The sequence below is a fragment of the Balaenoptera physalus genome (assembly GCF_965194825.1).
Source record: "Balaenoptera physalus genome assembly, chromosome: 14".
NCBI lineage: Eukaryota > Metazoa > Chordata > Mammalia > Artiodactyla > Balaenopteridae > Balaenoptera > Balaenoptera physalus.
Genome location: NC_138893.1, coordinates 9,613,022 through 9,637,934, shown reverse-complemented (window position 1 = coordinate 9,637,934; position 24,913 = coordinate 9,613,022). Strand labels below are relative to the sequence as shown.

General features: G+C 41.1%; 2 protein-coding genes across 7 annotated transcripts in view; one reads left to right on the top strand and one right to left on the bottom strand.

The window, feature by feature from the left end:
- Positions 1-5,402: 5,402 nt before the first annotated feature.
- LGALS8 (galectin 8) overlaps positions 5,403-24,913 on the top strand; it is a gene marked incomplete at its 5' end in the record, with an annotated part of 29,261 nt that continues 9,750 nt past the window's right edge. For 2 of the 5 annotated variants that reach the window (XM_082425660.1, XM_082425659.1), the window contains 3 exons: positions 5,403-6,045; positions 8,584-8,730; positions 24,774-24,862. In XM_082425660.1, coding sequence (XP_082281786.1) covers positions 8,689-8,730; positions 24,774-24,862 — 131 coding nt within the window. Of the gene's footprint in view, positions 6,046-8,583; positions 8,731-21,935; positions 21,990-24,773; positions 24,863-24,913 lie in introns of those variants that run through there. The other 3 variants (XM_082425662.1, XM_082425661.1, XM_082425663.1) reach the window with 3 other exon arrangements.
- HEATR1 (HEAT repeat containing 1) overlaps positions 13,049-24,913 on the bottom strand; it is a 70,876-nt gene continuing 59,011 nt past the window's right edge. Inside the window, exon 46 of one of the 2 annotated variants that reach the window (XM_082425658.1) lies at positions 13,049-13,573. The gene's annotated coding sequence lies outside the window, so the exon portion shown is untranslated. Of the gene's footprint in view, positions 13,574-21,018; positions 21,915-24,913 lie in introns of those variants that run through there. The other variant, XM_082425657.1, reaches the window with a different exon arrangement.

The window sequence follows — 24,913 nt, the reverse complement described above, 5'->3', positions numbered from 1 at the left end:
ATTCTTTTATTTTATGACAGAGCCATAGTTCTAGAAGCTTGTTTCTCACACCTGAAAAGACTAGATTTGGGACATGATCCTGTAGAACATAAGAGGTAAGCCTGATCAGTCTGAACACAGGGTGTCTGGAGGGTGAGAAAAGAGTTTGAGTCCTTATAGGTGGTACTAGTATTGGTGTGTGGGAGACATGAGTTCAAAGCATGACGATTCAAAGAGGAAATGAGTCCATTGAGAATGGGGAAGATAGAGGAGGAAGATGACGCCAGCCATGAAAACTTCCCTGGGAAGTAGACATACGCATGAGAAATATGAGTGCTGTGATTTTGTAAAGAATGCACTCCTAAAGACTGCATAATTTAAAACCTGCATAGTTCAAGACTAATTTTTCCATGGGAATAAATGGAAAGCAGAGTATGTGTTCTCAGAGTTCATAAGTCTATAACTTTTGTGGCAAGCTTTTACTTTAATATCGCTTTTATTTATCATTATTATTGCTAAAGGTTCTAGAGTTCTGGCTCCGAAGTTCTAGTGAAAAAAATTGAAGTAATTATTTAAAGTTCTTTACAATGTTTTATCACATCTAACTTGTATTTCAAACTTATTGATTTGGGAGCATATTTTCCTATCAATGGCACCACCATTTAATGAATGTTTGGAAGGCCAACATTTAAAAAAATTACTATTATTATAATAACAAAAATAACACAGCAACACAATAATAAGCAAAATCACTACCAGAGGTGTTTCCTAGCTTGAAACAACATAGTTCACATTGTTGACAAAATATGGCAGGTATTTGTTTAGTCAACTAATCCTGCCAAGTAGCAAGAGTATATACAGTTTCAATTCATAAGTCTAAAATCATGTGATTTTTTTTTACTAGTTTTTTGAAAATTGGGGCAATATATATTACTTCACATTTTAATTTTTTTTAATTGAAGTATAGTTGATTTACAATGTTGTGTTAGTTTCAGATTTACATCAAAGTGATTTGTTGTTATATATATTCTTTTTCATATTCTTTTCCATTGTAGGTTATTACAGAATATTGAATATAGTACCCTGTGCTATACAGTAGCTTCTTGTTGTACATCTATTTTATATAAAGTAGTGTGTGTATATTTAATATTTTTATATCACACTATTTCTAAATTTGTACTTTGTGAATGTGGCTTCTTGGGTAAGGAAAGAGGACAATAAAGATAGATGGAAAAGAAGTTGATCCAACCAGAAATAATCCCTTCATCTCTGGAAGTCTAAGGCAGTTGTCTACAAATAATTTGTAACATCTAGTCTTGCACACATTTTAGTGAGTTATAAGCAATATTTTTTTTAATGAAAAATTAGAATGCTTCATGCATAACAAGAGTATCGTTTTGTGAAATTTTTTTTCCATGATTTTAAGTACATATGTAACAAGTCACAATGTAAATGTATTTCTTTTTATTTTTATTTTTTTGGCTGCACCACACGGCTTGTGGGATATTAGTTCCCTGACCAGGGATCAAACCTGGGCCCTCGCAGTGAAAGCACAGAGTCCTAACCACTGGACTAAATTTAGTACTAAACCACTGGACTAAATACATTTAGGTTCCCTAAATGTATTTATTTCTTTTTTTTTTTTTAAACATCTTTATTGAAGTATAATTGCTTCACAATGGTGTGTTAGTTTCTGCTTTATAACAAAGTGTGTATTTATTTCTTATTGTGGTTTACTTGATAAAAGTCTAAAAGGCACCACTGTAGTATCTTCTCTTTTAAAAAACAGACAAAAACAAGACAATCAAAATATTCCCTTTACCCCACTGCTTCCTTAGCCTCTGCACTTCTTTGTTCACAGCGACACTTCTTGAGATATTTATAGTCATTAGTCCCACCACTTCTTTACCTCAGGTCTCAACCCACTTCAGAGTCAGTCCCCAATGACCTCCATGTTGCTAAATCTATTGGTCACTTCTGTGTTCCTTGACCCCAACACCACAACTGGTTGTTCTACTCTCTTGAAACACTTCCTTTCTTTGGTTGCTAAGACACATTTTCAGCAGGTCTCCATGGTCGCCTCTTCCCAGCCTCTTTTATTGTTTTTTTTTTTTAATCTCCCTAGGGCTCTGTCCTAGGTCAGCTTCTCCGTCTATCTACTCGCCCAGGTGACCTCATCAAATTCCATGACTTCATCTCATATAATTTCCCCCTCTTTTACTATGCTTAGCCGTGCTGGTGGCCTCTCTGTGCCTGAACACACTAAATGTCTTCTCAGGAGCCTTAGAGACTTTGCATTAGCTGTTCCTTCAGCTGAGAATGCTCTCCCCCAAGATCTTCATGTAGCTGCCTCCTTTCTTTTCTTTTCTTTTCTTTTTTTTAATTGAAGTATAGTTGATTTACAATGTTGTATTAGTTTCAGGTGTACAGCAAAGTGATTCATATATATATATACTTTTTCAGATTCTTTTCCATTATAGGTTATTATAAGATGTTGAATATAGTTCCCTGTGGTATACAGTAGGACCTTGTTGTTTATCTATTTTATATATAGTAGGGTATATCTGTTAATCCCAAACTCCTAATTTATCCCTCCCCCCTTTTCCCCTTTGGTAACCATAAATTTGTTTTCTATGTCTGTGAGTCTGTTTCTGTTTTGTAAATAAGTTCATTTGTATTATTTTTGTTAGATTCCACATAGAAGTGATATAGATATTTGTCTTTCTCTGACTTCACTTAGTATGATAATCTCTAGGTCCATCCATATTGCTGCAAATGGCATTATTTCATTCTTTTTTATGGCTGAGTAATCCATTGTATATATGTACCACATCTTCTTTATCCATTCATCTGTCAGTGGACATTTAGGTTGTCTCCATGTCTTGGCTATTGTAAATAGTGCTGCTATGAACATTGGGGTGCGTGTATCTTTTCAAATCAGTTTTTGTCTTTTCCGGATACATGCCCAGGAGTGGGATTGCTCGATCATATGGTAACTCTATTTTTAGTTTATAAGAAACCTCCATACTGTTTTCCATAGTGGCTGCACCAATTCACATTGCCATCAACAGTGAAGGAGGGTTCCCTTTTCTCCACACCCTCTCCAGCATTTGTTACTTGTGGACTTTTTGATGATGGCCATTCTGACTGGTGTGAGGTGGTGCCTCGCTGTAGTTTTAATTTGCATTTCTCTAACAACTAGCGATGTTGAGCATCTTTTCATGTGCCTTTTGGCCATCTGTATGTCTTATTTAGAGAAATGTCTATTTTGGTCTTCTGCCCATTTTTTGATTGGGTTGTTGGGTTTTTTGTTTTTTTTGTTTTTTTTGATATTGAGCTGTTTATATATTTTCGAAATTAAGCCCTTGTCGGTTGCATTGTTTGCAAATACTTCTCCCGCGCCATAAGCTGTCTTTTCCTTTTGGTTAGCTGCCTCCTTTCTTTCATTCACTAGCAACTTAAACTTTACCTTTTTGGAGAAGCTTTCCCAGGCATGCAACTAAAGTAGCCACCCAAGTGCTCCCAATTATACATCATCCTATCTTAATCTTCTCCGGAATGTATCACTGTCTGTGTCGCCCACTGGATTAAGCACCATTGAAACAAGAACAGTCAAAACTCCCTGTCCTCATGGAGTTTGTAGTCTGGTGGATGAAGTAACATAAAATAAAAAGGTAAATAATGTAGCATATTAGAATGTGGTAAATGCTAGAGAAAAAACAAGAGTGATAGGGATTCTGTGTGTGTGTGTGTGTGTGTGTATGTGTGTGTTTTGGGAGGGTGTTTGCAATTTTAAATACGGTGGTCAGGAAGGGCCTCACTAAGAATCGACATTACTCACTGTCATTACTCAACTTTAAGGAGGTAAAGGAAACATCACATGCAAAAGTTCTGAGCTGAGAGTGTGACAGGCAGGCGGTAAGAACACCACAAAGGCCAGTACGGTTGGTACAGAATAAGGGAGGAGGAACTTAGTAGGGAATGAAGTCAGAGCGTGTGGAGGTGGAGGCAGGTCATGAAGTGTAAGGACTTGGATCTTTACTCAAAGAAGGAGCAAAAGCTAGTGGAAGGTTTGAGCAAAGTAACATTGTTTAGGTTGTGTTTCCCCATGAGCTCTCTGACTGTTGTGTTGAGAATAGACTGCAGGGGGAAGGGCAAAAGCAGGGAGATCAATGAAGAGGCTACTGTAACAATCCAAGGAAGAGAAGTGGGACTTCCATATATTTATATCACTTCTCTGCGTCTAGAGGGCCCTGTACGGCAAATACTACAAAGCCCTTTGTATACTTGTCACTGTGCCTTGTCATGGTGGACATCGAGTACATATTTGTTGATTCTAAAAGATAGAAAAAACATACGGAGCTCGTTGAACAAAACCGGACCAACGAAGGGGTTTTTCTAAGATAAATTCTCTGGATTTGTGGATCTTTTAATGCAGAATTACTGCACCAATACAGGATTTCTGGCCCTTTTGCACAGTCCCATTTATACCTAAATTCTACTTACCAAAGAAGTGGAGCATTGATGTGTATTTATTTCAACTTACTTTGTAGGGGGGAGGTAATCAACCCAGGCAAAGTTGTGAAGACATTCAATTGCTCCTCACTTTATCAATAACCTATCATTTCAACCTAATATTTACAGAATGTCTACTTCATGCAAAGCATTACACTAGGCATTGGGGAATATTCAAGACAGTTTCCTCTCAATTTAAATTCGAGTTGGATAGATAAAACACAACACACAGAAAGATAAGTACAAATCCCAGGCAGTGTATGTTAAGGGTTAAATACAGCTATCGAAGTTGGATCCTAAAGAGTGACGTAAACTTGGAAAATGAATAGGAGAGAAAAGTAATAGGGAATCAGAATGTGAGTTCGATGGTATTGGGTGTGTAATGAATTTCTCAATTTAAATAAAAAATAATAAAACCCAAAGCTACAGAGGAGAAAGCCCAGAGCAGGGACACCAAAACATGCCTTTCAAAGGAAACGTGGTTAAAAATCAAGTAGAGACAAGTAGGAAGATAAGAACTTTGTGATCCCTAACAGAAAACAAACTATACCAGCTGTTCAAGGTAGCTTACATAACTTTATTTGTATTTCTCGCTGACGTTTTTTACAGCCAACAGGTCAAACTGGCAGTCATGATGGGCACTTGCCTGAAAAGTTGGTTATTTCTGAACATCTACCGTGCTCAGAATTGTGCTCTCTACTGCTGACATTTTCCCCGGGGTAGTATGTAACTTAGAAAACAACAACACACAAAATTGGCAGATAAGCCGCAGTGGCTTAAGTCCAAGTTAGACTCACTGGATGGGGGCTCCGGGCTGGACTCAGTCCAGCTATACTGAACCCATTTCCCCCGTCATTTTATTTACACCCAAAGGTGTGGCAAAAAAACCCCACCGGGATGCCTGCAAGTCAGCTTCTCCTTTATTGCACTGTATGTACTGTTTGGACTCCGACCCAAGGCAGACAAGGAAGCAGACCTTGAGAAATACCTGGCACCGACCCCGTTGACCCGGGCGACCAGGGAAGGTCACAGACGGCCCCTCTGGCCGCGTGGGCCCCTCTCGGCCATCGCCGGGTCGAGGCGGGGCCTGTGCGACGTCCACACCGGCCCTGGAGGCCGGGCACACGCGGGCCGAGGGAGCAGAAGGTCTCTCCTTCTCTCTTCCCCATTTCCCGGCCCCCCAACCCCGGCGGCGGAGCAGAGGCGGCCAGATCCACCCGAGAATTTTGGAAGCACACACTCTGCCCCCTCCCTCTCTGCTCGCCTCGCAGCAAGCCGCTGGCGGTCCGAGTCCCCGAAGCCGTGCAGGGGGCCCAGCGGGGGAGGCGGCCAGCAGCTGACCCGCCACCAGCCCAGCGGAGCCGCGAGCGCGCCCCGCACGCAGACGCAAGGCCGACGGCGACGCCAGGGGCGCGCGAACCAGGAAATGGCGGCGGACTGACTCCTCTCGCTTCCCGTCGCCGCCCGCGCACGCCCGGCCGGGAACCCGCACAACGCGCCGCAGCCAGAGAACAGCCTCCTGCGCAGAGCGTCCGCGACGCCAGTCCCGGGGTGAGTCGGGGGGCGGTCACGGCGGTGGGCTCGCCGGCCGGGGAGGGGATGCGGTGTTTCTGGCCCCGTGTCAGAGTCAGACGGGCGGGACCAGCTCCGGTAGCCCCGTCGCGCGGGTCCTCACCGCGGAGGGTCGGGCCGGGCGGCGGGCAGTGCCCCGCGCGCTGCGCCCCGGGAACGAGCGATGGTCGGGAGTCGCGGTCCTCGGGCAGCCGGCGCTGTCCCTGTGGGGAGCCCCGCTGTCGACCACCGCCTCGCCCGGGGCTGTCTTCGCACCTGCGACCTCCCCGCCCGGGACCGAGCGCCGCCTTCGCGCAGTGGAATCCGGGGACGTTTCCTTACCGATGTTTTAAATGACGGGTTCTTTAAATTTAATGACAGACCTCCGTGGCCCTCCCGGGCTCTGAACATACTCTTTTGAGATGCAGAGTCATTTCCTGCAGTGTGAAACGTTAGGAAACGTTTGTCCTCTGAATTGCAACAGCATCGTGATGGCTTCTTGGGAAGCGAAGGAAGAGTTAGTAACAGCGGGACCCGTGCCTGTGGATGTTTCTGGGAATGATTGGTTTCACGCGGGCCCGTGGCTTAAATTGGGTCACTGTCTACTAACGATGTAAATTATGAATGTGGCTATGGCATCTCTGTATCCTTTGTTTTTGCTCTTGTTGATGCTTCCTGAGTTTGATGGAGCAAGACAGTTCTGAGGTGTTGACTAACGTGTAAGTTAATAGATGGGGTTACATTTATAAACCAAGAGGGATGCAGGGTTTTTGTTTTTCCAGCTTTATTGGGGTATATGTGACAAATAGAAATTGTATACATTTAGCGCATAAAACTTGATGTTTTGATTACACCCACTTATTTTCTTAACAGATCTTAGATCAAAAATTAGGGGGACCAAAAAAAATTAGGGGGACCAGGCTGAGTACTCTGATTAGGGTGTCACAAGCTGAAGTTCAGGTGTTATCCAGTTTGGGCTCTATTCTCTGGGAAAGAATCAACTTACGGGATACTTTAGTTTGTTTTCTAGGTTTGTTTCCTTCTTGCAGTTTCCGTGTGTGCCCACCCGCACTCCATCGAAATGCCACCAAGAATGTGCTGAATCCTTCTCAGGCTTCAAATCTCTGATTTCTTCTGCTACCGCATCTCTCTGGCTTCTTTGTTTATTAAGGGCTCATGTAATTACATTGGGCCCACCAGTTAATCCAGGACAATCGCCCTATCTTGACATCAGCTGGTGTCAATTACACCTGCAAAATCCCTCTTGTGAGCCCATCTGACATTGTTCAAAATAGAGTAATGCCTGTCAAAGGCCACTGTCAAGTCTCTTTCAGACACCCAAGGACTGAAAAATTACTGAAGACAAAAAGTTACAGATTCTCAGAAAAACCACATCCTATAGAAACACAGCAAGCCCCAACACAACTGTGGGCCAAAATAGATGTGAACCCACCCGCTCTTTCCTGCACTTTGCCCTTTGAAACCCGTTAAAAGACTCAGACCGCCACCCTTCAGGGCCGATGCCACTCTATGCGTCTGGCCCCTTTCCTCCCTTGGAAAGTGAATAAAAGCTTTCTTTTCTTCCCTTGTTAATACTTCTGTGAATTCTTTCACAACCTGCATCTGCTCACCTAACACCTCTTGCCGTAACTTAACCACTCAGTTTATGTTGCATCCAGGGTTGGAGATGCAGTTTTTTCTTAATAGAGAAAAAGTAATAGATGTGATCAGTGCGTATTGCCCTTTGGTATAATGACAGAATTGGAGGAAGTAAAATGGTAGGAAGCTTGAGTTTCGTTTCTCTTTTGGTTCTGCTTAGTCTTCAGGTCTTCCCTGGAGCTGTTGTATGTAGTACTGATGGGTACTTTTACCTTTAAAGCTTTTATCTTTTTTTTAGCCACATGGAAATTAATATTTGAGGCATTGGATTTTTTTTTTCCTTTTGACTTGTTTAATTTGGAAGAGGAAGAGCAATCCCTTCTACTAATAACAATAGATAAAACTTATAAAGCACGTGCTATTCCATTGCTTTATTAATTCATTTAATCCGCAGAACAAACCTGTGAGGTGAATACTATTATTCTCATTATACAGATGAGAAAAGTTAAATGACTATCTCAGATAGCTGTACAGGAGTATTTGCTATTATTTGGTTTAGTATTTTAATAGCAAGTTTTTGTTTTTGTTTTTTTTTTGGCTGCGCTGCCTGTCTTGCGGGATCCCAGTAGCCCGACCGGGGATTGAACACGGGCCACAGCAGTGGAAGCCACTAGGCCACCAGGGAACTCCCAGTAATAAGTATTTTTAATAAATTTTCCAAATTAGAAGTTTTCTACTGATGTAGTTTTAAAATCAATATTTCCTGTACTCATAATCCAAAATTATTTAGTAAAGTACATTAGATAAGAATTGGAGTGAGATCTTCGTAATAGCATCCTGTTATTTGGTAAATATCAGTAAAATAATTTCTGTACTTAAAAATAGTTATGAAGAAAAATGGTGCTTATTTTTCTTTCCCTCTATTTTGATTTTACACAGGTCAAGTGCCTCAGTTTCAATCTGGGAATTCTTTAAATGAAACTTGTTTAAAATCTTAGATCATACGCAAAAGAGAGACCCCAGTCAACAATAAGGTGGAAAAGAATGATGTCCTTAAACAGTCTACAGAATGTCGTCTATAACCCGGTAAGTAATTTCTGTAAAATCACTTTTTGCCTGTGGCAGGGTTGAGAGCAAGCCCAACTGGATAGTAATTACCCACTGCTGGGGGGTAGGGGCAGAAGTAAAATTCAGTAAACATAAAGCACCTGCTGTGTGGTGGGACTGCAGTGGGCCCTGACTGAAAACCAGATCCAGCCCTTGGAGCTCCACGGATGCTTAAGTTCCCTAGTCAGCCCTCCTCGGTGCCCGGGGTTCTGCCCCTGAGGATTCAGCCAACCGCCCATCAGGTGGTGTGTGTTTATTGAAAACGATCCGAGTGTAAGTGGATTCAAACCTGCGCGGTTCAAACCTGTGTCGTTCAAGGGTCGACTGTATAAGGCGATGAGACATGTTATGAACGGAGAACGTGGGAGGACAGTGGAGGGAAGGCTCAGACCATCGTAAGACATAATTTTCAGGGGAAAATGGATTTCTTTGTCTACACATTTTAATTTTCTTTTTTAATTAGACCTGTTCACGAGAAGTTAATTTCTCAGCTTTTCCCTCTGCCTTTCAAATCCTGCTTGGTAGTTGAGCAGGGGAATGTCAAAAGCCAGTGGTGAGATGGAGAATGACAAAAACTAATGGTCACGTCCCAGCCTCAGGCTGGTCCAGGAACCCCTGAATGTAATTGCTGGAAATTTCAGTGTACGTCCTGGGAAGTAACGAACTTGTTCCAGTTTCATGTGGTGTGCGAATCTTTAGAAATCTCTAGCTTCCATGTGTCTGAAGCTGAATCCTGAATTTACGTCTGAGATAGAGTTGCTGCCTTTTTTTGTTTTTGTTTTTGTTTTTTGTAAACACTTTATAAGAGATTCTTGGTAAGGCTTCAAGTAAGGCTTTAAACCAGTCCTATTAGTGTAAGTGGATTCAGTTTTTTGTTATTTACTTTGTAGCTGTAGCTCTTTTTTTTCCCCTGAGGTTTACTGTCATTGTGCAGGAATGAGGCTTAGAAGAAATAGCCTTCAACTGTAGTATGTTTAAAAAGGAAGACTTGCTGAATTTGAAGTCAGCTAGACGTTTAAAATAATTTCGTGCGTCTTAAGAGTTAAAAACATCTCAAAGTTGTAGACTGACTTTCTGCAAAGATTAAAAAAAAAAAAAAAAAAAGGCTGCCTGCCAAGGGGGACTGAAGTAATGTTGGTGCAAGCCAGGAGGGATGGATGGTCGGGTTAATGCTCTTCGGCTCTGCCCTTCATCACAGAGATGTCTTATTTGAATGTTATTTAGAAAATAATTTTATAGCTTAAAATTCCTGCATGTCTTGGTATTAGAGTGTAATGATGATTCCTGTAATTTCTGGGGTTAGCACCCTCGACTACAGAGTTGAAACAAAAATCAGCTGACGTATCATTTCCTGAGGACGGGGGGCCTGCAGAAGTAGTGCTGCTTTCCAGCAGAAGCTGCATTCAGGGCTCCTGGTGGCCTTGTGCTGTTCTGAGGATACCGTCATGATAACTTTCCAAAGTAAATATTTTGTTGCATTCTGGTTATTTTGTTAGTGATCAGTTCAACAACAGGGGAGTGTTGATTGAGTTTCTGCTATACTCTTTATTAAGCCTTGTGAAGACACGGAACTGCCATCTTTCTGTTTTTATTTCTTAATGTTTCCAAAATTTTGGTCCACATTGATTGCCTCCTATACCGTAAAATGTTAAATTTTAGTTCGTATAACCCTGAATACTATTCATTAATATCAGTAAAAAACTTAGCTTTAGGGCAGTTTTTTATTTTGAAGCATGAAGTACTGAATGTGTCAATGATAAAGCTGAAGCCTCTTGCAAAATGATTTTTTAAATGAAATGCATAAAGTCTTTTTGAATAATATAGTATGCTCTATTTACTTGATTATGTGATGTCAGAAGTGTAACTATTAAAAAAAAAGTATAACTATTGAAACAATATATTCCAAATACAAAAACAAACTGGATTACTTTGAGGATGTTGAATAGCATTCACAATGGCTTTGTTTTAGTTTGGTTTGGGGCAGTTGCCAACCAGGTGAAACAGTGTTATTAAAATTAATTCAATAAAAATGACTTAAAAATATATTTTAAAAATTGTGGTAGACAAATTCTGTCCATATTAACTGTTGGAAAAGATAAATTGTATAACTGGCCTGTGTAATTTTTTCCTACATAGTATATTTCATTGACTAGTTCAGTTGATAGAATTCCAAGACTTAAAAAAGTCCAGCTCACTTTTCTATTACTTTTTTTTTTTAAATTAATTAATTTTATTTTATTTTTGGCTGCATTGGGTCTTTATTGCTGCACGCGGGCCTTCTCCGGTTGCAGCAAGCGGGGGCTACCCTTCGTTGGAGAGCATGGGCTTCTCATGGCGGTGGCTTCTCTTGTTGCGGAGCACGGGCTCTAGGTGCATGGGCTTCAGTAGCTGTAACGCGCGGGCTCAGTGGTTGTGGCGCACGGGCTTAGTTGCTCCGCGGCATATGGGATCTTCCTGGACCAGGGCTCGAACCCGTGTCCCCTGCATTGGCAGGCAGATTCATAACCACTGCGCCACCAGAGAAGCCCAGCTCACTTTTCTTTCCACTCAAATTGAGTGAATAATTTGGAAGACGGTATCTTCATACCAGAAATGCCCTCAGTGAAATCTGTTTGGCAACTCAATATCTGCTTAAATACTTTATTATTGTTGTTTATAGAGTTAAGACGTGATTAAGTGTTAGTTGAGAAGTTATTTAGAAATTAAACCGATTGGTTGTCACTCCTAGTTAACAAACCACTTATTAACATTAATCCCACCTGGCCCTGAAAAGCTCATCGGTTCCAATTTCCTTCAGAACCTTACTTCCACACTGATCCTTTTTTCCTTAGTATTCTAAGTACCTCCGTTTCTACCTTGCAATTTAATACAACACAAAACAATAAAATCTTTTCTTTTTAACCTCTGAAGGTCCTTCCCCCATCTTTGTTCCCTTGTTCTTCTTTTGCTGACTTCCCTTTTTTGTTTTTTTAATATTTATTTTATTTATTTATTTATTTATTTATATTTTTGGCTGTGTCGGGTCTTAGTTGCAGCACACGGGATCTTTTGTTGCGGTGCGCGGGCTTCTCTCTAGTTGTAACGTGTGGGTTTTCTCTCTCTAGTTGTGGGGCGCAGGCTCCAGAGCGCATGGGCCTTGTACTTTGTGGCACTCGGGTTTAGTTGCCCCGCGACACGTGGGATCTTAGCTCCCCTACCAGGGATCGAACCCGCGTGCCCTGCCTCAGAAGCCGGATTCTTTACCACTGGACCACTAGGGAAGTCCCTGACCTCCATCTTGAGAGAGTCGATTTCTGCTGCCTTAATTTCCTCACCATGGCTCTGCCATCTGATTTTTTTTTTTCTGAATTCTAATTCTTTTTTTTTTTATTCTAATTTTATATTGGAATATGGTTGATTTACAATGTTCTGTTAGTTTCAGGTATACAGCACAGTGAGTCAGTTATACATATACATATATCTATTCTTTTTCAGATTCTTTTCCCACATAGGTTATTACAGAATATTGAGTAGAGTTCCCTGTGCTCTACAGTAGGTCCTTGTTGATTATCTATTTTATATACAATAGTGTGTATCTATTAATCCCAAGCTCCTAATTTATCCCTCCTGCCCTCTGATTTTTTTACTCTCTTAATTTCTTTATCAATCTTGTCTTCAGTGTCTGTCTTTATTTCTCTGATGTCTTTACTGACCACCTTTTGAATATGTATACAGTTTGCATACAGTCTGCATACAGTCTGCGTACAGTTCTGCCCTTTCACCCAGGGTGAATCTCCAGCCCTTTTAGATGCCCTGCCAGCCCTTGAACACTGTGAGTTCAAAATGAAACTCCCATCTTCCTTCCCAAACCAGCTTCCATTTTGTGGTTTTCCATTTCTCTCAGTGTCCTTCCACGCTGTCAAGCCCCTAACAGTTTGAAGATAATCTGTCTTTAAAATTTTAAATTCATTGATGTCATCAAACTCAGTGGCTTTTCCTTTTTTATTATTATTTCAAAAGTATAAAGAAAATACGTGTAAATCATTTTTAAAAATTCAAGCATTATTTAAGGGTTTCATTAAAACATGAATTTTCCTTCTACCTGGTGCTCAGTTGCCCTCCCTAAAGGCAATCATTTCCTCCCAGATTTTTGTATATCCTTCCTGAGAATACGTGTGTTGTGTGCATGTGTTGTGTGTGTCACCTTTTGTATACCCTGTTTCTTTACATGCATATATCATACTGTATAAACTGCCATACCCTGCTTTTTTTCATTTAACACATTTTGCAGGTACCAGCATATTTAGAGTTTACTCACTTTTTTTTTTTCATACACACACACTGTACTTTATTTTTACAAGAGATAAATAGACTGACACCAAGCATTGTAAATGGATGACCACAACAAAAGCAACAATGATTGCAATTACCAAACACGAAACACACTCATACTATGTCATAATATTGACATTCAGTCCAGTAATCCTCCACTGTAACAGCTCCTTTACTTTGCAGTGAAAATTGATTTGTATATTTTTGCCTCTGAGTCCTTGTGGGATTTTTTTTTTTATTCAAACAGAAAGTCACAAAAATTATAATCATCCTCATCAGTTCACTCAGTCCCATGTAATTAATTTTTTTTTTCATCTTGATAGTTTGCTAGCACTTTTATGAGTTCATCAGTTTTCCATTAGAGTTCTGAAAATGCTTATTCATTCACTTCAGCAGTATAGTCAGTTACCAGAAACCTGTGCTTGTCAGAGTCTTTTCCATGAATTCCTTGAAGATGAAACCCTTTTACAGGAACATATTTGCAAAAGCATCACAGTACACCCAGAACTGTCTGTAAATGACAAAAGACTTAAAAATGACCACGGTTAAAGATGTGATGAAAGTTCATAATAATGCAATTGACAAGGAAATTTAGCTATTTCTGAGATATACATTTTAAAGTAATAACTAGAATTATGACTTATTATACCAGAACATATAAGATTTTTAGAAATTTCATGTAATGTCTGAAACATTTATATTAACATATTTCCATACAAATAACCCAAAGAAAGTTTAGTATTAGTTGTTTTGCTTGTTTGTTTTTTTATACTGCAGGTTCTTATTAGTCATCAGTTTTATGCACATCAGTGTATACATGTCAATGCCAATCGCCCAATTCAGCACACCACCATCCCCACCCCACCGTGGTTTTCCTCCCTTGGTGTCCATACATTTGTTCTCTACATCTGTGTCTCAACTTCTGCCCTGCAAACCGGCTCATCCGTACCATTTTTCTAGGTTCCACATACATGCGTTAATATACAATATTTGTTTTTCTCTTTCTGACTTAACTTCACTCTGTATGACAGTCTCTAGATCCGTCCATGTCTCAACGAATGACTCAATTTCGTTCCTTCTTATGGCTGAGTAATATTCCATTGTATATATGTACCACAACTTCTTTATCCATTCGTCTGTCAGTAGACACTTAGGTTGCTTCCATGTCCTGGCTATTGTAAATAGCGCTGCAATGAACATTGGGGTGCATGTGTCTTTTTGAATTATGGTTTTCTCTGGGTATATGCCCAGTAGTGGGATTGCTGGATCATATGGTAATTCTATTTTTAGTTTTTTAAGGAACCTCCATACTGTTCTCCATAGTGGCTGTATCAATTTACATTCCCACCAACGGTGCAAGAGGGTTCCCTTTTCTCCACACCCTCTCCAGCATTTGTTGTTTGTAGATTTTCTGATGATGCCCATTCTAACTGGTGTGAGGTGATACCTCATTGTAGTTTTGATTTGCATTTCTCTAAAATCAGTGATGTTGAGCAGCTTTTCATGTGCTTCTTGACCATCTGTATGTCTTCTTTGGAGAAATGTCTATTTAGGTCTTCTGCCCATTTGTGGATTGGGTTGTTTGTTTTTTAATATTGAGCTACATGAGCTGTTTATATATTTTGGAGATTAATCCTTTGTCCGTTGATTCGTTTGCAAATATTTTCTCCCATTCTTAGGGTTGTCTTTTCGTCTTGTTTATGGTTTCCTTTGCTGTGCAAAAGCTTTGAAGTTTCATTAGGTCCCATTTGTTTATTTTTGTTTTTATTTCCATTACTCTAGGAGGTGGATCAAAAAAGATCTTGCTGTGATTTATGTCAAAGAATGTTCTTCCTATATTTTCCTCTAAGAGTTTTATAGTGTCCGGTCTTACATTTAGGTCTCAAATCCATTTTGCGTTTATTTTTGTGTATGGTGTTAGGGAGTGTTCTAATTTCATTCTTTTACATGTAGCTGTCCAGTTTTCCCAGCACTACTTATTGAAGAGACTGTCTTTTCTCCATTGTATATCTTTGCCTCCTTTGTCATAGATTAGTTGACCATAGGTGCGTGGGTTTATCTCTGGGCTTTCTATCTTGTTCCATTGATCTATGTTTCTGTTTTTGTGCCAGTACCATATTGTCTTGATTACTGTGGCTTTGTAGTATAGTCTGAAGTCAGGGAGTCTGATTCCTCCAGTTCCATTTTTTTCCCTCAAGACTGCTTTGGCTATTCGGGGTCTTTTGTGTCTCCATAGAAATTTTAAGATGATTTGTTCTAGTTCCATAAAAAATGCCATTGGTAATTTGATAGGGATTGCATTGAATCTGTAGATTGCTTTGGGAAGTGGAGTCTTTTTCACAATGTTGATTCTTCCAATCCAACATCATGGTATTTCTCTCCATCTATTTGTATCATCTTTAATTTCTTTCATCAGTGTCTTATAATTTTCTGCATACAGGTCTTTTGTCTCCTTAGGTAGGTTTATTCCTAGATATTTTATTCTTTTTGTTGCAATGGTAAATGGGAGTGTTTTCTTAATTTCACTTTCAGCTTTTTCATCGTTAGTGTATAGGAATGCCAGAAATTTCTGTGCATTAATTTTGTATCCTGCTACTTTACCAAATTCATTGATTAGCTCTAGGAGTTTTCTGGTAGAATCTTTAGGATTCTCTATGTATAGTATCATGTCATCTGCAAACAGTGACAGCTTTACTTCTTTTCCAATTTGGATTCCTTTTATTTCTTTTTCTTCTCTAATTGCTGTGGCTAAAACTTCCAAAACTATGTTGAATAATAGTGGTGAGAGTGGGCAACCTGATCTTAGTGGAAATGGTTTCAGTTTTTCATCATTGAGGACAATGTTGGCTGTGGGTTTGTCATATATGGCCTTTATTATGTTGAGGAAAGTTCCCTCTATGCCTACTTTCTGCAGGGTTTTTATCATAAATGGGTGTTGAATTTTGTCAAAAGCTTTCTCTGCATCTATTGAGATGATCATATGGTTTTTCTCCTTCAATTTGTTAATATGGTGTATCACATTGATTGATTTGCGTATATTGAAGAATCCTTGCATTCCTGGGATAAACCCCACTTGATCATGGTGTATGATCCTTTTAATGTGCTGTTGGATTCTGTTTGCTAGTATTTTGTTGAGGATTTTTGCATCTATGTTCATCAGTGATATTGGTCTGTAGTTTTCTTTCTTTGTGACATCTTTGTCTGGTTTTGGTATCAGGGTGATGGTGGCCTCATAGAATGAGTTTGGGAGTGTTCCTCCCTCTGCTATATTTTGGAAGAATTTGAGAAGGATAGGTGTTAGCTCTTCTCTAAATGTTTGATAGAATTCGACTGTGAAGCCATCTGGTCCTGGGCTTTTGTTTGTTGGAAGATATTTAATCACAGTCTCAATTTCAGTGCTTGTGATTGGTCTGTTTATATTTTCTATTTCTTCCTGGTTCAGTCTCAGGAGGTTGTGCATTTCTAAGAATTTTTCCATTTCTTCCAGGTTGTCCATTTTATTGGCATAGAGTTGCTTGTAGTAATCTCTCATGATCCTTTGTATTTCTGCAGTGTCAGTTGTTATTTCCTCTTTTTCATTTCTAATTCTATTGATTTGAGTCTTCTCTCTTTTTTTCTTGATGAGTCTGGCTAATGGTTTATCAATTTTGTTTATCTTCTCAAAGAACCACCTTTTAGTTTTATTGATCTTTGCTATCAGTTCCTTCATTTCTTTTTCATTTATTTCTGATCTGATCTTTATGATTTCTTTCCTTCTGCTAACTTTGGGGGTTTTTTGTTCTTCTTTCTCTAATTGCTTTAGGTGCAGGTTAGGTTTTTTATTTGAGATGTTTCCTGTTTCTTAAGGTGGGATTGTATTGCTATAAACTTCCCTCTTAGAACTGCTTTTGCTGCATCCCATAGGTTTTGGGTTGTCGTGTCTCCATTGTCATTTGTTTCTAGGTATTTTTTGATTTCCTGTTTGATTTCTTCAGTGATCACTTGTATTAAGTAGTGTATTGTTTAGCCTCCATGTGTTTGTATTTTTTACAGATCTTTTCCTGTAATTGATATTTAGTCTCATAGCGTTGTGGTCAGAAAAGATACTTGATACGATTTCAATTATAATAAATTTACCAGTGCTTGATTTGTGACCCAAGATATGATCTATCCTGGAGAATGTTCCATGAGCACTTGAGAAGAAAGTGTATTCTGTTGTTTTTGGATGGAATGTCCTATAAATATCAATTAAGTCCATCTTGTTTAATGTATCATTTAAAGCTTGTGTTTCCATATTTATTTTCATTTTGGATGATCTGTCCATTGGTGAAAGTGGGGTGTTAAAGTCCCCTACTATGATTGTGTTACTGTCGATTTCCCCTTTTATGGCTGTTAGTATTTGCCTTATGTATTGAGGTGCTCCTATGTTGGGTTCATAAATATTTACAATTGTTATATCTTCTTGGATCGATCCCTTGATCATTATGTAGTGTCCTTCTTTGTCTCTTGTAATAGTCTTTATTTTAAAGTCTATTTTGTCTGATATGAGAATTGCTACTCCAGCTTTTTGATTTCCATTTGCATGGAATATCTTTTTCCATCCCCTCACTTTCAGTCTGTATGTGTCCCTAGGTCTGAAGTGGGTCTCTTGCAGACAGCATATATACGGGTCTTGATTTTTTTATCCATTCAGTGAGTCTGTGTCTTTTCGTGGGAGTATTTAATCCATTTACATTTAAGGTAATTATCAATATGTATGTTCCTATGACCATTTTCTTAATTGTTTTGGGTTTGTTATTGTAGGTCTTTTCCTTCCCTTGTGTTTCCTGCCTAGGGAAGTTCCTTTAGCATTTGTTGTAGAGCTGGTTTGGTGGTGCTGAATTCTCTTAGCTTTTGCTTGTCTTAAAGCTTTTGATTTCTCCATTGAATCTGAATGAGATCCTTGCCGGGTAGAGTAATCTTGGTTGTAGGTTCTTCCCTTTCATCACTTTAAGTATATCATGCTACTCCCTTCTGGCTTGTAGAGTTTCTGCTGAGAAATCAGCTGTTAACCTTATGGGAATTCCCTTGTATGTTATTTGTCGTTTTTCCCGTGCTGCTTTCAGTAATTTTTCTTTGTCTTTAATTTTTGCCAATTTGATTACTATATGTCTCGGCGTGTTTCTCCTTGGGTTTATCCTGTATGGGACTCGCTGCACTTCCTGGACCTGGGTGGCTATTTCCTTTCCCATGTTAGGGAAGTTTTCGACTATAGTCTCTTCAAATATTTCCTCTGGTCCTTTCTCTCTCTCTTCTCCTTCTGGGACCCATATAATGCGAATGTTGTTGCGTTTAATGTTGTCCCAGAGGTCTCTTAGGCTGTCTTCATTTCTTTTCATTCTTTTTTCTTTAGTCTGTTCCGCAGCAGTGAATTCCACCATTCTGTCTTCCAGGTCGCTTATCCATTCTTCTGCCTCAGTTATTCTGCTATTGATTCCTTCTAGTGTAGTGTTCATTTCAGTTATTGTATTGTTCATCTCTGTTTGTTTGTTCTTTAATTCTTCTAGGTTTTGGTTAAACATTTCTTGCATCTTCTCGATCTTTGCCTCCATTCTTTTTCCGAGGTCCTGGATCATCTTCACTATCATTATTCTGAATTCTTTCTCTGGAAGGTTGCCTATCTCCACTTCATTTAGTTGTTTTTCTGGGGTTTTATCTTGTTCCTTCATCTGGTATATAGCCTTCTGGCTTTTCATCTTGTCTATCTTTCTGTGAATGTGGTTTTTGTTCCACAGGCTGCAGGATTTTAGTTCTTCTTGCTTCTGCTCTCTGCCCTCTGATGGATGAGGCTATCTAAGAGGCTTGTGCAAGTTTCCTGATGGGAGGGACTGGTGGTGGGTAGAGCTGGCTGTTGCTCTGGTGGGCAGAGCTCAGTAAAACTTTAATCCACCTGACTGTTGATGGGTGGGGCTGGGTTCCTTCCCTGTTGGTTGTTTGGCCTGAGGCAACCCAACACTGGAGCCTACCTGGGCTCTTTGGTGGGGCTAATGGCGGACTCTGGGAGGGCTCATGCCAAGGAGTACTTCCCTGAACTTCTGCTGCCAGTGTCCTTGTCCTCACGGTGAGGCACAGCCACTGCCCGCCTCTGCAGGAGACCCTCCAACACTAGCAGGTAGGTCTGGTTCAGTCTCCCCTGGGGTCACTGCTCCTTCCCCTGGGTCCCAATGCGCACACTACTTTGTGTGTGCCCTCCAAGAGTGGAGTCTCTGTTTCCCCCAGTCCTGTCGAAGTCCTGCAATCAATTCCCACTAGGCTTCGAAGTCTGATTCTCTAGGAATTCCTCCTCCCATTGCCGGACCCCCAGGTTGGGAAGCCTGACATGGGGCTCAGAACCTTCACTCCAGTGGGTGGACTTCTGTGGTATAATTGTTCTCCAGTCTGTGAGTCACCCACCCAGCAGTTATGGGATTTGATTTTACTGTGATTGCGCCCCTCCTACCATCTCATTGTGACTTCTCCTTTGTCTTTGGATGTGGGGTATATTTTTTGGGGAGTTCCAATGTCTTCCTGTCGATGATTGTCCAGCAGCTAGTTGTGATTCTGGTGTTCTCACAAGAGGGAGTGAGAGCACGTCCTTCTACTCCGCCATCTTGTTTCCTCCTGGAGTCCTTAATTCTTCTACTCACTTATTTTTAATGGCTGCATAACTTGTCCACTGTATGGACGTACTGTAACTTATTTAACCAGTCCCCTGTTAAAGAGCTGTTTCCTTTTATGATTGTATCCAGTGCTGTGCTGTACATCCTTGTAGATGCATCTTTCTGCGCATGTGCTAGTGTTTTACAGGATAAATCTGTAGAAGTGGAATCACTGGATCAGAGGGTATGATATCCATTTTAGTATCATTTTGGGGGCAGCGGGGGGGATCTTCCTTATTTTTCCATGTTAAAGACATTGACAGTCCTCCCGTTTTTGAAATCGACTTCCTTGATATGCCTGCCCTCTCTGATGGATCCTTCTCTCTTCTTTTTCTTCTCACCCCCTGCATCAAGGTCTCCCACACACCCTCAGTTTTGATGATTCACCAGCATAGAGTCATACCCATGGCTGTGATATATCCCAGTGAAAGGATGTAAAGCAAAATCACAAAGGGAAAAGGCACATGGGGCGATGTCCAGGGGGAACCAGTGCAGGATTTCAAGGGTATTATGCCAGTGTCACACACGATGGACTTAAATCTCCCAGCAACTAGTTGTGACAGCACGTGTGAAATGTTCTTTACCAGAGAAGCTCATTAGGGACTCACTGCCCAGGGTTTTTATTGAGGGCTTGGTGTGTAGATAGTGTCTGCCTAGCACGTACCCAAACTCCAGACTCTAAACAGGAAAGCAGGTTTTTAGCATAAACCATAGTGTTTGCACAAACAGTTTAGGTGGGTAACCCACCCTTCTCACCTAAGGTGGTGGGTGCTGTCTCCAAATCCAAGTTCCTAGACAGCAGCCACGGGCCAGCCTTGGACGGAGGCCTTTCAAAGATAGCAGCCAGGTCTTCTGTGTTAACTCTTTATGCACACCCCCTAATCTGACAGCCTTTGAGGCTTTGCTCCTGACTTTTCCTCTCTCTGTTTATCTAGTAGCTCTCATTTTACTTAGTAATCATCTCTACTCTGACTTCTGAGTCTTGGCCATTCACTTATTGTTGGTCCTGAGTGTTCCACTTCTTTCAGTATGTTCCCTCTTAGATGTCCTGCCGACCCTTTACGCTAAAGGTATTCCAAGCTAAACTCAGCATCTTCCCTCTGAAATCTTTCTTCCCCAGTGTTACCATTGTAGGTGGTGGCCCCAGATAGACAGTTTCGTTTGAAATAGCTCGTGTTTATCTCCTGCCTCCCCTTTCCCCTCAGTGTCTGCCACCATCAGCCTGGATTATGTCCTTATCTCCTTGTGCCAGGCTTACTGGAAGGAGTCAGCCTCACAGATAATCCCCTGCCCTCCAGTGAATTTTACCCCCACTGGATTGTTGTTCCCAAACCCCACTTTCCTTATGTCCTTCCAAAATCTGACCCTAACTCTGTCTGTCTTTAATTGCTCCCTTACTATTTACTGGCTCCCAGATACGTTTTGTCTTTTCCTGCCTCTCTGCTTTTGTAAACGGACATTTCTACCTGAACTGGCTTCCTTCTCCTCTCTGCCTAACCATATTCTTCCCAGCTCAAATCATACCTCCTTCATAAACTTTGGCCACCTCAGAATTCTTTATACATTTTTCTGAAGCATTTGTTCAACACTTACTTACTGCCCCATTTTTGTGGATGTTGAATTGGTCAGAGTTTGTGGTTGTAAACACGGAAGCCAACCCCTAATTTAAGCAGAAAAGGAATTTATTAAGTGATATCTATCAGCAGGCAGGACTGAAGAACCAGGCTGTCAACTACAGCATCATAGACAACAGCCAAAATCAGGCTGCAGGGCTGTTCTCACTAAGAGACGTCTGTCACCACCACTGAACAAATGTGGTACTTCTTGCACTGGCGACACCACCGGTGCCACTGCTGCCTCTGACCCTAGATGTAGCTGCTGCCCCCTGGCCAGAGCGAATACTGCTTGATTCTGGCTGCTGCTTGTCACGAGTTCTAACTCAGAGTCTGAGCTGGGGGTACCGATGGACAGATTTTCATCGTATGCTCTCGCCACAGTTCAGATGAGGTCTCATGTTTATAAGGTAGAGGATTTTCCAGCTGTGGAAGGAGATTCCAATTTGAACCGCTAAACAGTATCCCATTGCCACTCTAATCATCTTTCCATAGGTATCTGACTTCTTCCCAACTGTATCAGCTCCGCCCGGATGGACGGGACTCATGTTTCTTTCCAGCTGCGCGCTACCGTAACATGACCCTGGTGTAGAGCAGGCGTTTAATGAATGACAAAAAAAAGGCAAAGCAATATGAATCAGCTAGGATGTTTGGGCAGGTAACACCAAACCTAACTAGGGCTTAAGCTTATGGTATTGTCTCCAGTGTGTTCATATCTGTATTTTATTGTTTTACATCAATTATTTTTGAAACATCAAAGCCTCAAAGCTTGGAGTTGCCTAGAAAACCACCCTTCTCCCTTTCCTTAGGAGCAATGTTTGTGAGTAAGTGAGTGGGCTGTCGGGCATTTGTTTCCTTCACATGGTCCAAAAAAGTTGAGTATTGTTGATAGAAGTTAGGGTACTTTCCTAAGTAGACAGCGTTAATATGGACAACTGAAACAGCAATTGGCCCACGCTTGCAGTGCAGTTGTTTCTCAGACTGGAACAACTCATTAACAGTTGTAACAATCTGTTAGCAGTGATGGGAGTAGATGGTTGGTCTCAAAAAGCTCTTTCCACTTTGCTGTACAGCAGAGATGGGCACAGCATTGTAAATCAACTATACTTCAATTAAAAAAAAAAACTCTCACCCTAAAATTAAATATATAATAAAAAAATTTGTGGTTATAAACATTATAAGTACTTATTATATAAATCTGGAAAATATACAACTATATGAAGAAGAAAATTAAAATGTCATCCCTCAAGAAAAGTGTTGTAACATTTTTGGCTTATTTCTTTACAGTGTTTTCTTTTTCCCTTTTAATGTTTATTATTAACTTGGTTAAGACCATACTGTATGGAGTTTTGTAGGCCACTTTCTCACCGATAATTATATCACTGACATTTTTGTGTTATTAAATAATCTGCATAAATACAAGTTGAACATAGAAAAAAATCTGAAGTTACAAAAACTGTTCTCATTTTATTAAGAGATTTACAGAATGGAACATGCAGGTATTTATTCTTGGGCTGTGGCCAAGAGGAATAATTGCTTCCACATTCTCTATACACAAAAACCATCCACTCTGATGTGCAGCTGTAGCCGTGCTCTATACATGTTATATTTTTCGTTTTCTGGTCTGATAAGCTCTGTTCATCCCCCCCATGCTGCCCTCAGCAGTTGCCGTGACACCAGATGACAACTGGATTTGGTGATTTCTTGTCGTATTGCTTAAGGCAGCAACACTCCATTCAGCAGCCGCTTAGTTGCTGCTCCTCTGCACATGTGAGGCCTACATGTGAGGCCTGCCAGAGCCCAGTTTCCGGGCTGGTGAGAGCTCATTCATTCACCAAGTGATTATTGATCATCTCTTGACCTCTGTCCTGGGGGTGTAAAGGTGATGACCCAGTCCTGCCCCATGCAGCTCACAGTGTAGGCATATGTTTGCAAATGAACAGAGTACAGAGTGCCGTGATGACCTTCAGAGGGCGGCTAACTCAGTTGGCCCAGGGAGTCTGAGAAAGGCTCCACAGAGGAGATTTTGCTTGAGCTGAGATTTTCAGCCGATGAGCCACTGATTTACAACTACTTTTATACGACCTCTCTTGTTTTCTTTCTTTCTTCCTGACAGTCAGAGCTACCTTGGATCAATTTTAGCATAGATGTAACCCGGCTGAGCTTGGTGTAAGGCATGCTGGTGTCTGGCCTGCTTGGTGCGGTCAGAGGCTCCCGGGGGGAGAGGGAGGTGGCTGTGGTGCAGGAGATGCACCCACGTAGCCGGTGGCCCGGGAGGATGGCGGAGCACCTGGGGGAGGGGAGTGACAAGATCTGATCATGTCAGGCCCCAGACAGAGAGGCTGGCTTCCAGGTGAGCAGCGGGGAGGGGGACACCCGAATCCTGTGTGGGACCACCAGTCGGGGCCCAGGCCTGCACCCTGGACCAGGCGGGGTATGGAGATGCTGTGTCTTGAGAGATCCAGAGGCGCCCACAGCGCATCCTTCAGACCATGCAGTTCTCTGGTTCCTGGCAGTGCCCTGTGGGGTGCAGCCTGGAAGCCCAGGGGGGAAGGCGAGGCACGCAATCCCAGTTGCGGCAGAGTGGCTGAATTTGGAGCGCCCTCTGCAGGCAGTGAGTGCTTGTCATTTTCTCTGTCAGCACCGGCCTAGGGCCTGGCCTCTTCTGGATCCTGCTGTTGGGATCAGTGGAACTTTAGGAAAGACGGAGGGGTGGGGCGTGGCATTTCACAGAACCCTCAGCCACATAAAAAGTACTGTGAAGAATATGTCTTCTCCTAAAGAACTGGGAGTGGTGTGCAGGTGTTGCGAGTCTCCTAGCCATGTTGTTCCGGTGTAGCTGTTTGAATGGTGAGGAGGACCTGGAAAATGCTAGGGTCTGAGCAGACTTGTGTGCAGCCTTTTTTTTTTTTTTTAATTAATTTTTATTGGAGTATAGTTGCTTTACAATGTTGTGTTAGTTTCTGCTGTACAGCAAAGTGAATCAGTTATACATACACATACACAATCCCCTCTTTTTTGGATTTCCTTCCCATTTAGGTCACCACAGAGCACTGAGTAGAGTTCCCTGTGCTATACAGTAGGTTCTCATTAGTTATCTGTTTTATACATAGTAGTGTGTATGTGTCAATCCCCTTGTCCCAATTCATCCCACCCCTGCTTTCCCCCTGGTATCCATACGTCTGTGTCTCTATTTCTGCTTTGCAAATGAGTTCATCTGTATCGTTTTTCTAGATTCCACATATAAGCGATACTATACAACATTTGTTTTTCTCTTTCTGACTTACTTCACTCTGTATGACAGTCTCTAGGTCTAGCCACGTCTTTGCAAATGGCACAGTTTTGTTCCTTTTTATGGCTGAGTAATATTTATGTGCAGCCTTTAAGAATGTAGTCTTTTGATTCTGTAAATGAACATTTGTTAAAATTATTTTTTTCCTAGATAATCCCCTATGTTGGGACCATTTCTGAGCAGTTGGAGCCTGGAACTTTGATTGTACTACGTGGGCATGTTCCTAGTGACTCAGACAGGTAAAGTCATTCTGTTAGATGAGAAAAGAACAAGAATAAACTCGTTGTGAT